Source organism: Montipora capricornis, chromosome 2 (genome assembly GCF_036669925.1).
Source record: "Montipora capricornis isolate CH-2021 chromosome 2, ASM3666992v2, whole genome shotgun sequence".
Lineage (NCBI taxonomy): Eukaryota > Metazoa > Cnidaria > Anthozoa > Scleractinia > Acroporidae > Montipora > Montipora capricornis.
In genome coordinates, this window is record NC_090884.1 from 10,097,257 (window position 1) to 10,112,256 (window position 15,000).

The 15,000-nt window shown below is 39.0% G+C and overlaps 1 protein-coding gene across 4 annotated transcripts in view; it reads right to left on the reverse strand.

Annotated features, from left to right (window-relative positions):
• Window positions 1-15,000, reverse strand: part of LOC138038789 (mucosa-associated lymphoid tissue lymphoma translocation protein 1-like) — a 32,573-nt gene that overhangs the window by 10,042 nt on the left and 7,531 nt on the right. For 2 of the 4 annotated variants that reach the window (XM_068884835.1, XM_068884834.1), the window contains exons 4-9: window positions 8,944-9,207; window positions 7,867-7,908; window positions 6,535-6,786; window positions 1,662-1,703; window positions 1,501-1,533; window positions 348-744 (exon numbers count right to left, since the gene is read on the reverse strand). In XM_068884835.1, the coding sequence (XP_068740936.1) occupies window positions 348-744; window positions 1,501-1,533; window positions 1,662-1,703; window positions 6,535-6,786; window positions 7,867-7,908; window positions 8,944-9,207 (1,030 nt within the window). Of the gene's footprint in view, window positions 1-347; window positions 745-1,500; window positions 1,537-1,661; window positions 1,704-6,534; window positions 6,787-7,866; window positions 7,909-8,943; window positions 9,208-15,000 lie in introns of all 4 variants that reach the window. The other 2 variants (XM_068884833.1, XM_068884832.1) reach the window with 1 other exon arrangement.

Below are 15,000 nucleotides of genomic sequence, written 5' to 3' on the forward strand. Positions count from 1 at the left end.
ATTCAAGGTATTTAAAAGGCGTGGCTATGCCAAAAAAGTTTCTGCTCGTTACAAGTTTAAGATAAAAAATGTCAAATTGACCCTTGTGTGCTTTGTATTCTGTGAAAAGTATTTTTTTGAATGAAATCTTCATCACCAAAAGCCATTGAGTAGAGACAAAAATAATAAGGTTTAAACACGAAAAAACCTTGAATATGTTTCATTTTTGTTGTTATTGTGACAACCAAGGCCAGTTTCTTTTTGTCAAAAGACATCATCTAGGATGCAATTTGTACGTCTTCTTTTAATTACTTAATAGAAATAACATAACTGACTGCATTGCCACACTTACATAAAGCACACAGTACCTTTTACGACAAATATCTAAAAGGAAGACAATCAACTCTGTGCGGTATCTGTTCATCTCTTCCAACACTTTTTGGGCGCACATGGCTTTCTCTGGAATCCAGTCTGCTGTATCAACAGGAACCAAATAGTTTTGACCTCCTTGCTCAAAGCCATGGCCAGCGAAATACAACAAGCCATACACTCCCTCGCCAAGGAGACTGTAAAACGTGCAGAGAGCTTCATTCATCTCATCCCTGGTAAGGTTGATGAGGGAGATCACTTTAAAACCCATTTCTGGTTTGCGTAAAATCGACGCCAGCATCTTTGCATCACTGCATGTGTGGACCAGAGGACTTTCATCGATTGGTAAATGGACATAGTCACGGTTGCCGATGACCAACGCTATTTTGTCAGTTGCTGTGGAAAAATCAAAAAGTAGTCATTATTAAAATCATTTTCAATAATAATGCAAGGCGACCCAATACAAATCAGAGTTCTCCATACAATAGGCTTGATTACCAGCCGCTGTTTTGGGACAGGAGCCCTTGAGATGAAGACTAGAGCCAAGAGAGTGGTGGAAATCAAGCCTATCCATACAGGAGTCGAACCAACATTTCATTACCAGTTGAAATGTATGCCCTATGACTGATGAGCAATGAAATGATGATCTGAGGATGCTGAGCCATTAAAGAATAGTTTCAAAACAAAAGCAAAACATTTTGTTACATAGCTGAGTTTTCCCCCCCAGCAGCGTGCACTCTCAATGGTTACTTAGAGGTCACGTGACATCTAACAATAAAACCGTTTCCAGCCAGAAGTCTCTGAGCGGGCAACAGTGCAAAATCTATGATGTCAGAGGGTAACAGTGCAATGTAACCCGCAAATGTTGACAGACGACTGCTGTTCTTGTTGCCATTGCACGTTTTTCTTTTTGTGCTAGATAACAAATCACTTAATGACTGGTCCCTCAGGAACCAGTTAATTTTGTTTTCCTCTAATCACAATGTTTCCCTCCGCTGCGCCTCGGGGAAACATTGAGATTCTCAGGAAACAAATTTAACTGTTTCCCGAGTGTTTACTGTTTATCAGTCCTTTACTGACCTACATGTACATTAATCAAATAAATAGCCCTCAAGTTGTTTGCGCAATCAATGCGATTAGTGCGGTGCTTACCTTTTTGTGCAAGATGAGATGGTATGCCACGACCTGCTAAACAAAGTAAAAACTAGTAAGTATATTGAAAACCTCTCAAGAATGAAAATGGCATCATCAAGCCAGGTAAATGAGATATTGTGTGGATAAAATATATACCCATATTTAGAATATTAACATACCTGACTGCTCATTCAGAGGTCCATAACCATCGGGAATCAAAGCTAACAATAAAAAAAAAAACAACCAAGTTAAAGTTTTAACCATCTGCACTGGCTGGGTGGGAGCAAACATCTGCCGAAGATTCTAATCATCAATAATACCTTCAACTAACTTAAGCTTTACTAAATAATGTTCTTACATGAAGATATGTTAAGCTGCTTTCATTGAAAGGTTCTATAGTGTAGATGTCACAAAAACTATCACAGCAACTGACTAATCCAGTAGAAGTTTTACATTATATTTTTCCTCTTTTCGCACAAACATTTAAAAAGAAAAGAAAAGGAGGCAATGACAGTGTAATATTCAAAGAAAAATGAAGTATTAAATGACAATAATATTATTTCTCACACACTGCTGGTAGCCATGTCAAGCTGACCACTGCAAGCCTAACCTTTATTGCAAATTCAAAGCTAATACAAGTAGCATTACACTAAAGACTGGAAATAACGAAAAAAGTTCAAGGCTAGTACATTATACTGGTATACTTTATTTTTGACTGTGATTATGATCTACGCCTTCTCAATCTTAGCGACATGCCTGCTTTCTATATCGATATTCTCAAAGCGTGGGCTGAAGTTCAGGGGTTATGCAATGCTGATATCCACCAAAATAATGTTACAAGTAGTATCTTGTGGAATAACAAAAATATTACTATAGAAGGAAAATCAGTATATTGAAAAGAGTGGCATACTGCTGGGATAGATTAGAAGATCTTTTAGACGAAAACAACTCCTTCTTAGGGTATCATCAATTTTGTAGAAAAACTGGTCTTAAGCCTCCCTTTACTATCCGCTATACCTAGTAAATGGAAGCAAACCTTAAGATCGGGTATAAATTTAAATAGCCAACAAACAAAAAAATCAGACCAATCATTTCTTAACAAAAGTACTTGCAAAAGTATCCGTAATCTGCTGACTCAAAATAAATTCCGTGAACCTTTAGCAAGCTCTAGGTTGTGCAGATTAGGAATAGAGTATGACAAGCTCAAAGCAATTTACTTACTTCCTTTTAATTTAACTAAAGAAACGAAATTAAGCATGTTTCAGTATAAAATAATTCACAACATTTTACCATATGGTAATAGGTTATATATGATGAAAATATTAAATTCCCCTTTGTGTAACTATTGTAATTTATTAGAAACCTTGCCCCACATGTTAGTTGAGTGTAATACTGTTCACGATTTCTGGGTTAAAGCTATTACCTGGTGGAACTCTCAAAGTGGTAATTCCTACACTATAGACATGCTGAGTATATTATACGGTTACTATCCCGCAGAGAGAACAGCCCATGTCTTTAACTACTTTATTTTGTTAGGTAAAAGATACTTTTTTGTGCAGAGGCTTGACCTAAAAACTTTCAACGTATCTCAGTTTTTAGACTTTGTTAAGAATAAGATCATTGTACAAAGAGCTATTTCACAATCAAAAGGTCAAATGAACAAGTTTTATTCTGTATGGAAACCGTTCCTTTGTTTATTAGAAAAATGAGTAGGACAGATGTAATTAAGCAATCTGGTGCAAGTTTATTTTGTTGTGTACAGTGTTTGTAAGAAATAATAAAAAAATTAATTAATTAAAAAAAAAAAAAATGTAAGATTCTTACAATGAGAATCCATCACATTTCATTAATCTATAGTTTTAAATACAAATAAAAAATAGAACATATTTTGTAAAAGGAACGCATTTGTTGGTAATTGTGAAGAAGAGCTCCCCAAAAATCCTGTCGGCCGACAGTTGACCGACAGCTTACCGACAGTCTACCAACAGCTAACCAACAGATTACCGATCGGTTAAGAAAAAAGAAAAATTGTGGTAAAAACGAGCAGTTAACGTGACATTCCGTAATGGTGATGTATGACTCGACAGACTTCACCTACTTACCGATCAACTGTTATCGGTTGTTATGAGATGCGTATAGGATATATCGACAGGTTACCGACACGTTACCGACAGGTTGCCAACAGGTCACCAACTGTCGGCCGACTGTTGGGCAACAGTCGGCCAACACTTTGGCCTCAAACATAACACAAACTGTCGGCCGACAGTCGGCCAACAGTCGAGGCCATTTTAGTGCTGTACACCACTAAAGTCAAATCTACATTATATCGGCTCTTGCTCAAGATATTAAGTTTCTCAACTTGTTTTTACGCCAATCAGATCAAGCCACTGATCCAACGTACACCGACAGAGAGATTGTCCACGGTTCCCTGCTTCAAAACTCTCAAATTTAATGCTATTTTTTGAGAAAGAATCGAAATTCGTGCGGCCGCCGGCCATCACGTGCAAAGTTACGGATTATTTTACATGTGAAATCATGTGGAACGGCACTTGAAACGATTGTTTCGTACAACGAAAAAACTTTTTCTGAGAGGTTTCGTAAACTGTAATCACCAGCATATTAAAATTTTTAGCCGCCTTATCTGCGAGAAATACAATAAGCCAGAGCGCCCGGCCGGGCGACCGGGTAACTTATGTCACTCGCCCGAAGCCAAATGTTAGTCGCCTCAGGCGACCGGGCGCTGTTAGAGCACAGCCTTGATAAATGCCACTTTTTAAGTATTCTAGAGACCAGATATATATGACTGTATGTAGTGTATTATTTACAAATCTAAATGTATTGGTACAGGTTGTTTTTGTCAATTAGGATTATTATTATTATTGGCATGAGGATTATTATTTGCTTCTTTCTTTGTTTGCAGTCCTCCTCATCCTTCATAGTCTTTAAACAGAAAATCCACTTTGGAAGGTACGTACATGTAATAATTATTTTGGTTTCCAATGCTCATTGGGACCCTGCAACAGACACTGCTGCCAGCCTCTTCTTTCAAGTGCAACACAACAACAGCCAGATCGAGTTTTAAAAAAGCCCTTTCAAGCACCTAACACATGCACATTTTGAGACCTTTTTGGCGCTTTGCATTTTCACTTTCATTTTCAAGGACTTGACTGCCAGAGCTAGGAAACAGTGCCACTTTAATACCACTGTCAGTAACTGTACTGTCCTCCTCCGTTACTGGTTTACCAACAAATCTGCAGAGTTCTTTTTAAGGGCCTACTGACGTATTTTTTGGGGTGCATTGCTAAGGATGTGACAGTTGACCAATTTGAGAGAATTTGGCATTATTTTGGTCAGTTTCTAACTTTTGTAAACCAATGACCCTAAATATGACATCATCAAGCCACGCCCATTGTCAAGTGACCAATAAAAGAAAACTCTAAATTTGTCTACATGCTACACAATTTGGGTATTTAATCAGTGGTTTCATAATTTGTATTTTTATAATTTTCTTTTTATTTTGAAAAATGTTCTTTTTAGAGAGATAAACGATATTGAAATATCGATAAAATTTTCAAAAAAGATGATTTGAAAAAAATCAATGCTTACCTATAATCTGTATTTGGAGGTGAAACGTGCCATATGAAAAAAACATTAATTCAATTTAAAGACTGTTGGAAATTTAGGTCTTTTCTCAAACCGGAAGTCAGTTCGTTTACGCGTGCGCAGTTGATCTGAGAACAAGCATGAGAAAGGGCGAGGAAAAATCTTGGATGGAAACAACAGTTTGTGCGGTGATTTTTGCTTGTGGGTGGGTTTTCTGGTCAGCTCACTATATGATGACGTCAGTCACCGGAAGTAACATTTCACTTCCCTAGCAACGCTCGAAAAATCTGTTCGTGGGCCCTTAATGCAGTGAACAACTATTTACAGACATTTTAAGTGCCTTCATTGAGGGATACGTCAATGTGTGAAAGAACCCTGTAATGGATCCACTCCATGCCCATCTCTGAATAAGGTCCTGCACCAAAAATGTAACTGGAAGGCTTTCACAACAGCCCATGCACTTTTATTTTAAATTCCAAGACCTTGTTGTGCATGGCCAACCTGCAACAGATACTGTGCTACCTGCCTGTTCTGTTGGACACCAAACCTGCCAGGCAGACACCTGAGCTTCTACCCAGTAGAAAATCAAGAAATAAGCCACAGTGGAGCACATAACACCCACTCACCACCTGGCAACTTGAGATGAATATGCATCTTAAAGTTGGCAAGGCAGTGACAACATACAAGCTGTTGAGTCTGCTGGTCCTTCTGTGAGTTCAGACATGGGAACAGGATGTCACTGTCCACCATCTTTAGTCTCTCTCCCTCCACAGATGGCAACATTTCTAAACTTGTGTTTGACCTGGGATCTAATTAATTAAGGTCCACAGGTTTGTTAGTTTTCATAAGCAGTAGCCTTAAGATGTACGGAACACCATCATAAGTTTAAAAGAGTGCTCTTTTTAAACACAATTACATTTTGTGCCTTAAGCCACCCTGATTTCTTAGCTGGGGGTAATAAATATTATTGTACACTTCTTACATCAATGATTGCTACATGTACATGGAAAGGTTCTTCAAAATCTGAGTAAGGTATTAATTAATTAAAATGCAGACTTTGAGTAGTTTCTCTCCCATTTCGCCCAATAGAAACAAACTAAAATAATATTATAGGGTGACCATTTTTCGGTTAACTCCTGAGTCATAAAATATTGCAAAGACATCAAAATATAATATTACACATCACCAGGGCCGTAGCCAGTAACAGGCAAACCAAGGCACTAATGCCTCAGTCATTTTTTGTGATTTTTAAAAATAAAGCGTGATTCCGGTGTCGTCTTTAAAATGTGCTGATCATAAACACCTAACATACCTGTGAAGATAATTTAACCATGGACATTGCCTCAGTCATACATTTTTTCTGGCTACGGCCCAGATCATGCAGTTTTGATCTATGATTCCAAAGTACATGATGGTGCCTTATGACCTCAAACTATGCAGTACGCACACCTTCTAATGTTGCAATGTTGCTTAGAGCATCGCCAGCGCTGTTCTCTACTCGGCAGCTATAGTTGCCTTCATGTCTGTAATAAAAAGGCTGAAAAGTCAGCACTGGTTTGATTTGTCCCAAAAGAAGAAAGCCATCTTTGTACCACTGATATACCACTGGTGAGTCCAGGACTTCACAACTGAGGCCAAATGGCTGACCAACGGGAACGTAACAGGACTGTGGATGACGTATAATGACTGGTGGATGTTTCGCTGGCAAAAGCAAGATGGGTAGATCAGCAGTCAGACATTTACAAAACCTGTTGAGCATTGCTCAAATATTGTTGCCTTGCAAAGGATGGTTGAATTTTGGAAAATTTTAATGGGCATTTTATTTTGACAATTTAATTTCCACAATAAAGGTGGCTTCAACACTTGTCACTCTCATTTTGCTTATTTCAAAGCTTAGTAACGTGGCATTAGATCAGACGAAAACGTTGCTGCAGATAAGCCACACCTTCCATTTCTAGGGACGAGTTTTGGAGAAAAATATGCGGCTTGTCTGCAGGTGTTTACGGTACTTCATGTAAGCAAAGTGAGACTGGTTCAATTCCTGAATAGACCAATTTCGATATATAAAATTCAATCCAAAACAAAAGGCATCATTTCCAGGCTCTGGGGAATAAACACATATACAAATCCTTATAATTATTTATTCCCCAGAAATAAATAATAAGCAGCACCCGACTCACTCAATGGTTTTCTGTTGCCAATGTCTGATAGTAGTGTGAAGTTAACAATAATAAATCTGCTGCAGTTGAGCATTTTCCCAAGTTTTGAACGTTTGTGGCTTTATAAAAAATTGTCAGATAGGAAAATTCACGTGTAACTGGTGATGGAGATCGAAGACTCTATTTTGAAAATGCTAAACAAAACAACAGGCGACATGCGACTGCATCTCAACATGGCATGCATTTTAATTGCAGGGGGTTTCCCAAAGGGCAACCAAGTATTTATCAGGGCAACCAAATTTACAGGTTTAGTTGCCCGGCTTTTGAAACAGAGACAACTGGCACGCAATGATGAAAATGGCAAGAAATTTGCCAAAATTTGCTGAATACCTTATATGACGATACAAAGAGTTCCCTATAAGAGTGGCAGTTTTTTGGCAAAAAATGGTGACGAATATGGCAAACATTATTTGCAAAAGTCTCGGGGTTCGACAGAGTAAAATCTATTAAGCCTCACTCCTATTTAAGTCAATGGTTTTAATGAATGGTGTTACTGCAAAAACGAAGTGGCCGTAAGGGAGGATTTCACTGAAAATTTCAAAGCACATTACTTGTTTGTTACCTTGTGGCGGTTGGATGTGATGGATGTCCAAACCATTTCTCACTAAAAAAACAGCAAATTAAATTCTTTTTTACAATAAACAAAATTAAGATTAATATGAGTAAGAACATAGCTCAGGCACAGTTGCAAGAAAACTGGCAAGCTGCCAAATGTGTCCTTGGTTCAATACAATTTGCTTCATGCTCTGATAGGTTATTATTATTATTATTATTATTATTATTATTATTATTATCGTAAATTTTTTTCAGGGTTCTCCAGTTGTTCCTTCTCATAAAAAAAATGAAAAAACAATGATTTGAGTAACCAAAACATTTTGTGGGAGATGCATGACACTTTAAAATGAATAAACAAGTAGAGTGATATAAAATAAATATCAAAAAGTGTCTGTAGTTTTTTTTTTTTAATCACAGACGTTTCAAGTGGAAAACTGGAAAATCAACGTTATTTCACATTGCTTACGTTGGAGATTAGTACCGTGGCATACATGTAACTGCAAACCCCGTATCCAGATATCTGAAATACTGTGGCCTGCTCAGTTGAAATGTTGGGCCACAGGGAAAGCAAGAGTGTTGTTCCGTATACTTCGAAAGGGTTTGCTAACCCATAATTCATCCTTCTGATTGCGTATTTCAATGGTTTTCTTCTCAATGAAGAAGGGTTCTACCCCCGAAATGTTTGTGATTTTAAAAATACTGGCACTTTTTTATATTTATTTTATATCGTTCTACTTGTTTAAACTATGCTTTGGTCTCACTTGATTAGATGTACTTGATTTGATTTGCAATTTAACCAATTTGGAGAGATCCCTTCTGGTTAGCTGTAACATACTTAGATTATTAAATTTATTATTGATCATTAACTTGACAAATTCAAAATGCAGCACTTTGATTCCAAGTCTGGTCATCTTCACTTCTACATGTATCTCGTCCACTGATTCAAACAAATAATGGTGGTGAATAAAATCTAGGAGGACCCTTGACCTGGTTTAAAAGCAACGTCGTTACACATACTGCACAAGGCCTCTCTACGCACCAAAAAATATCTTTCATTACAAGTTGTACATTTGCAAAATTTCACCTGGTGCAGGAAGCACTTGTAATTCCACCTTATTACTTTTCAGGGCATTTATTCGATTTGTCACAATGCACTGATAAGTGCCACTGTCACTCATCTCAACATGATCAATAGAGAGTTCTTCTTCAATGCCATCTGGTATTATTAAACTGTCTTTGTACCACTGATGCTGAGGATTTGGGAAGCCCTGGGCTTTGCATCTAAAGGTTACACTTCTACCAAAACGGGCATGCTGCGATTTGGGCTGTTCTGTGATTTCCACCTCCTCTGAAACAAAAACCCATCAGCAATAGAATTAGTGGCTTTTCACACATGGTTGAGTGTATAAAAATGTTGACAGGCTATGTCACCAATTTAATTTTTGATTATTCTTTTTCTTTTTCCGACATGCACGCTCACGTGCGGATCATTTTGTTTATCTGTTACTTTTGCCATTGTTTAGTTAATTCCTATACAAGCTACAGAGATCCACTCTTCTAATAATAATAAAAATAATAATAATAAATGTTTATTTAACCCTCTCGCAGAGCAAGCTCTGAATTACAGGGAGATTAGGAATAACTTACAAATATTTCACAGTCACAAAATCCTCAAGTCCATTAGATCTTGTTCTAAGAGGGTGTATTCTGGTGCCCGACCTCGTGCAATGATCATGAAGTTGTTTTTGTTATTCAGGTACAATATTTCGAGCTTGCTAGTTTCTTCCATTTTCAGATAATTTCTTTCATGTCCCCATTAACCCAATGACCCCTGAGAGTGACACTTAATAGATTTTACTCGTCAATGGGGCGATGGGGGAGGGGAGGGGTGTCCTAGGGTGTTAACTTTACGAAAAATTCATCACGAAGTCTTCTAATTTTGCTTTCAGAATCCATCTTTGACGTACGATTAAAGAAATCTCTGTTTAGTGACTTGATGTGTTTGTGACCCTTTTGTACCAACTGTGCGACCTGTTAGAATTATTATTACAATGCATTGTACTATAGATGACTATTTTGATAAACCAAAACACTGAAATGCTTGTAAGTGCATTGAGATTTTTTTAATGTGAATTTAATTACCGGTAAGAACTTCTTTTTGTTATTTTTATTATTATTACCATTATTATTATTATTATTATTATTATTATTATTATTATTATTATTGTTACGATGCTGCTTTAACATCCCACAGCGAGGAGGGCCTCCAACATCTGGTAGACATGCTCTCCTATGCCTGCAAGGAGTTTGGGCTAACAATCAGCCTCAGGAAGACCAACATCCTGGCACAAGGTGCTGAGTCCCCACCCAGTCATCACTATCGACAACAACGAGCTGGAGGTTGTGGACACCTTCACCTACTTGGGCTCCACTGTGTCAAGCTCGACTTCATTCGATGCTGAGATCAGCTGCAGGATCGCCAAAGCAGCTGCTGTCATGGCCAAATTCAACAAGCGAGTGTGGGGCAATGACCTGTTGGGCAAAAGGACCAAGATGTGCATCTACCAAGCTTGTGTCCTGACGACTCTCCTTTATGGCAGTGAGTCATGGATGACCTATGCCAGACAAGAGCGGCGACTCAATGAAAGGCAAGGCATGTCTGCACCACCTGCAACAGAGACTGCCACTCCAGGGTTGGGCTACACAGTCATACAGGATCCTGCCCAAATCCCCAGCGCTAACCATCGCCTCTTCGAGACGAGGATGCCACTACTACCGATTATTATGCAGTATGTTGTACGTTAGTATGCTTACAGATATAAGTAAGAAAAGGCACTATTGTGTAACAATCCCTACTGTTAAACCTATTTACAAACCAATTGGTGATAACTAACGAACCAACATTTGAGAAAGGAACAAGAGTTTATATTCCTTAATAACTCGTCGAGACCTTGAATGACCTTGCCAAGTTTAGGGTGTACGATAAAACTGCCTTCTGCATATTAAACAAAACCTGGTTCCCTCTATCCAAACGTAAACACTTCCTAACTTTCTCCGCCGTCTCCATAGAGTAGCCTCCTAGTACATCAACTATCACATTAAGCTGTGTGATAGTGTGGCCAGGGAACTGTTGGCGCATCTCCCACCTCAACGGCGCATACTTGTCAGTTTTCCCTTGCTCCTTCTGTTCTCTATTGGAAACCCAACGGCAGCTCATCTCAATAAGGATCACCTTCTTCTCCTTTCTGTCCACAATTCTCGCATCAATTCTGTTAGCCCTGACTTCCGTATTTTCAGCGAATACTGGCACATCCCAGTACGCGCATGCTCTGACATTCTTGTACTCGGGTTTAGGTGAGACTGGAGAGTACCAAGGGGGATACTCTGGACAAGATCTAAGTCTTACAGGAACTCGAAGAAGAGGATTTTCACGGCTGCATTGTGTCTCTGCATGTACTTAGTCTGTGCCAAAGCACCACATCCGCTAATCATGTGGGCCATAGATTCAGGCCCTTTTCCACACATACCACACGTAGCATCCGAGGTGGTCAGCGTCTTCGTCTTGCTTTGATGGTACAGCTTAGTGGGGAGTAATTGCTGGTATAACTCATAGATTCCAGCAACAGTATGCACAGGTGCAGACTTCCACTTACTAAGCCAAGTGAAGCAGTCAATAGCTTTGTTATCATCCCATCTTTGTCGGAACAGCTTTCCTTGCCACCTCTGCTCTCTTACTTCCCTCATGCTTCTCTCTTCTTCTCTCACTTGTAATGTTCTCCCTACTCCTTTAACATGTGATACCTCACCTGAGTCAGTTTGCAACGCTTTGGGATCTGGGTATGCAAGGTCCAGGGTGATGTCCATTTCCAAAGCAAATTTCTTGGCATCCTTTACCAGTGATCTTCTTCCTGCTCATTCGCACTTCTCCTCAAACTCGCGCACTAAACTCATCGCTCGATCTTCGTTTGCGTACAGCTTCATTGTGGTCTTGACTTTGGTCTGCTTATACAGACTCTCAAATGACTTCAGTCCCCGGCCTCCACACTTCCTTGGTAGGTATAGCAACTCGGTTCAATCAATCAATCAATCAATCAATCAATCATTTATTTTAACACATTACGCCAAAGAGCTATAAAACTCGTTCAAAATACGAACGTTCAAAATACGAACTCGTTCAAAATACAACCGAGTGGATGGAAGCCTCCATTCTCTTTGATGATCTTGCGAGGTTCGCGATCGAGTTGTTGTAGATCTGCGAGCGGCCATGTTGGTGTCCACATAGGGTAGGTGACAACTGGTAGTGCGTATTGATTAGATGCTAAGACTTTGTGGAAGTCCGATAGAGGGCTAGACCATATAATTGACAGTCTCTGCAAGCAAACCTTTGAAGCTCCCCACAGAACAGAGCTGTCCTCTTGCTTGGAATTTTCTAAAACTCCCAAGAACTTATAGGTCTCTCCCTTCATCAGATTTTCTATCACCTGCCTTTCTCCGATAGCAGTGCCTCCCAAACTGTTGTCCAATGAACCTCTCCTTACATGAGCTGTAGAACACTTCTTGTTCCACTCCAAACCGACATCTCCCCTGGCTTCTTTAACTGTCTTCATTACTCTCTCAAGTTTATCTTTTGACGCTGCATATATCTTCATATCATCTATGTATAGCAAGTGTGTAATCTTTCCACTCAGGGGTCTTGACAGCTTGTATCCTTCCGATGCTTTCAACTTCCAAGATATCGGGTTAAGGCATAAAGTGAACAACCTAGGACATAGGGCGTCGCCCTGCGGAAGGCCTTTGTTGAACCTTACGATGGTAGAGGTTTCATACCCTTCCTTTGTTCTGGCCCCGATCTTCATATTCCAGCTTTCACACAGTCTCGCCACTGTTCTGCACATCCATAAGGGGAACTTGTGCATCGTCATCATCATCATTATTATTATTATTATTATGATGATGATTATTATTATTATCACTATTATTATTATTATTATTATGCCCTAATACTCCCAGATAAAAGGTGCTAAATCTGGTTTTCATTGACTCTGGGCAAAAACCAGTTGCCTAGGGTAACCAAGAAGCAGCCTTCATTTTTCTTTCCTTTCTGTCTACACCTCCAGCACTTTTCTAAGAACTCTTGCCATCCCCAAAAGTGCAGGTCTGAATGAATCAGTTCAATGGATATATTTAAACCAATGGTCCTCAGATTTTCTTTTAACCTTAGAGGTATCGTTGCCAATGCCCCCACCACTATGGGTATCACCTTTGTCCTTACGCCCCACATCTTTCGAATCTTTCTCTACTTTTTCGTCTTCTTTTACTCTAACCCTTCCATCTTCTGGCATTGCCACGTCTCTAATTTGGCAGTTGTTTTCTCTTTTGTCAATGATTAATAAATCTGGTCTCCTAGCCTCAATCTCATGGTCTGTTCTTACACTGAACTCCCATAAAATCTTGCAATCCTCATTTTCAAGCAGTGTTCTCACCAGGCCACGCCCTTGCTGAATTCCCGCAAGAAAAATAGAAATGGGGGATTAAAAGTCATGCAAATGCACCCACTTGGGCACACAAGGATGCTACGAGCGAAACAGAGTTTTAAAAGTAAGTTAACAGTCTTTTAATGGTTCTAGTGAATACAACAGCTCTTTGCTTCTTCAACTGAATGAAAACAGTTTATCAGAGTATTCAAAGCCCCTTTCAAAGCCTTCAATTTCATTGACTTTTGCCTTCATCAGTCATACACTGTTGTCCCATGAAATGTGTGTGCTCGATCCTCCATCATTGCCTTCGATATAGCTTCACCCCAACATCTTGGTTTCCATATTGGATCAGGTAAGTACTTTGTGTAACAGATAGTTTACAGTGCGGGCTCATGGTATTCGTCGTGGCAAGGAGAAAATTACATTCTTTCTTTCGCCCAAGGATTTACAAAAGTGTAGAAAATCAACAAAATGCTTGCTGGTGAAGAGGACAATGAAGAGGACAATCTAGACAACAAGATCAAAAGGCTATTTCATTGAAGAAAGACCGTGTTTTTCAGAGTGAATGGCCATTGAAATACACATGGCTTGCCTATGATATACCGACAAAATGATCATGACGTGTGAGATCTGTCTCAAGGCAAACAAAATCAAATGCGTTTACAATAAATTATGGTTGAAGGCCTACCATTGCAGGAGTTCCAATTTGAACGTGCGTTGATGAAATGGACAGAGAAATCACAAAGGATTTTTTCCACCCTAGTCATGGAGCACAAGTAACTTTGTCCGCCTATTTTTTAGGGTACCCTGGGACCAAATCCTGGTGAGAACACTGTTCAAGTACACTGTTAAGAACATGATCATACCACCTCTCATTTCGCCCAAACCCATAATATTATTTTCCTGACAGGTCCCAATGAATTACCCGAGCTATGTTGTCATGTCTCTTTTTGTACAGTATTCTTTTTGCACCAGTTTCGCGCATGCGCTCACAATGTGGCTAATTGTCTCGTTGCTTTGTTTTCACATTCTGCATTTGGGATCAGCCTGTGACCTGTCGATCATTGCTTGTACTTAGTTTGTTCTTACTGCTTGATCTTGTGCTGCAACAATAAGAGACTCCATTTCTCTTTATTATCATTATTACTACTATTATTGAGCGAATGTGAGAGAATATTTAACACATATTAAATGAAAGGTGTTACAATTGAACCCACTGGGAACTCGGAAAAATCCAAGCCCCAGATGGGATTCAAACCCACGACCCTCCGTGATCTAGTACCGATGCTCTAACCACTGAGCTTCTGGAGACTCTCCGAGTTCCCAGTGGGTTCAATTGTAACACCTTTCATTTAATATGTGTTAAACTATTATTATTATTATTATTATTATTATTATTAAAGAAAACCCTCAGAATCAGGTTAATATCAAACGTAACTCAGCCTATATAATAAGCGTTTGACGACCGCAATTCTCCAAGCTTGATTTCCAGATGGGAACCAGTGTTTGAATTCCTTGGCACATGCCAGGTGTGATGTGGCTCAAAATTTTCCTCGGTTCAAACGTTTTTAAAACAGTTCAATTTTGATTTTCTTAGTTTCAGATTATGCTAATGAATATTAGACAAAGAAAAATCAAAACTGAACCGGTTTGAAATTTTTTGA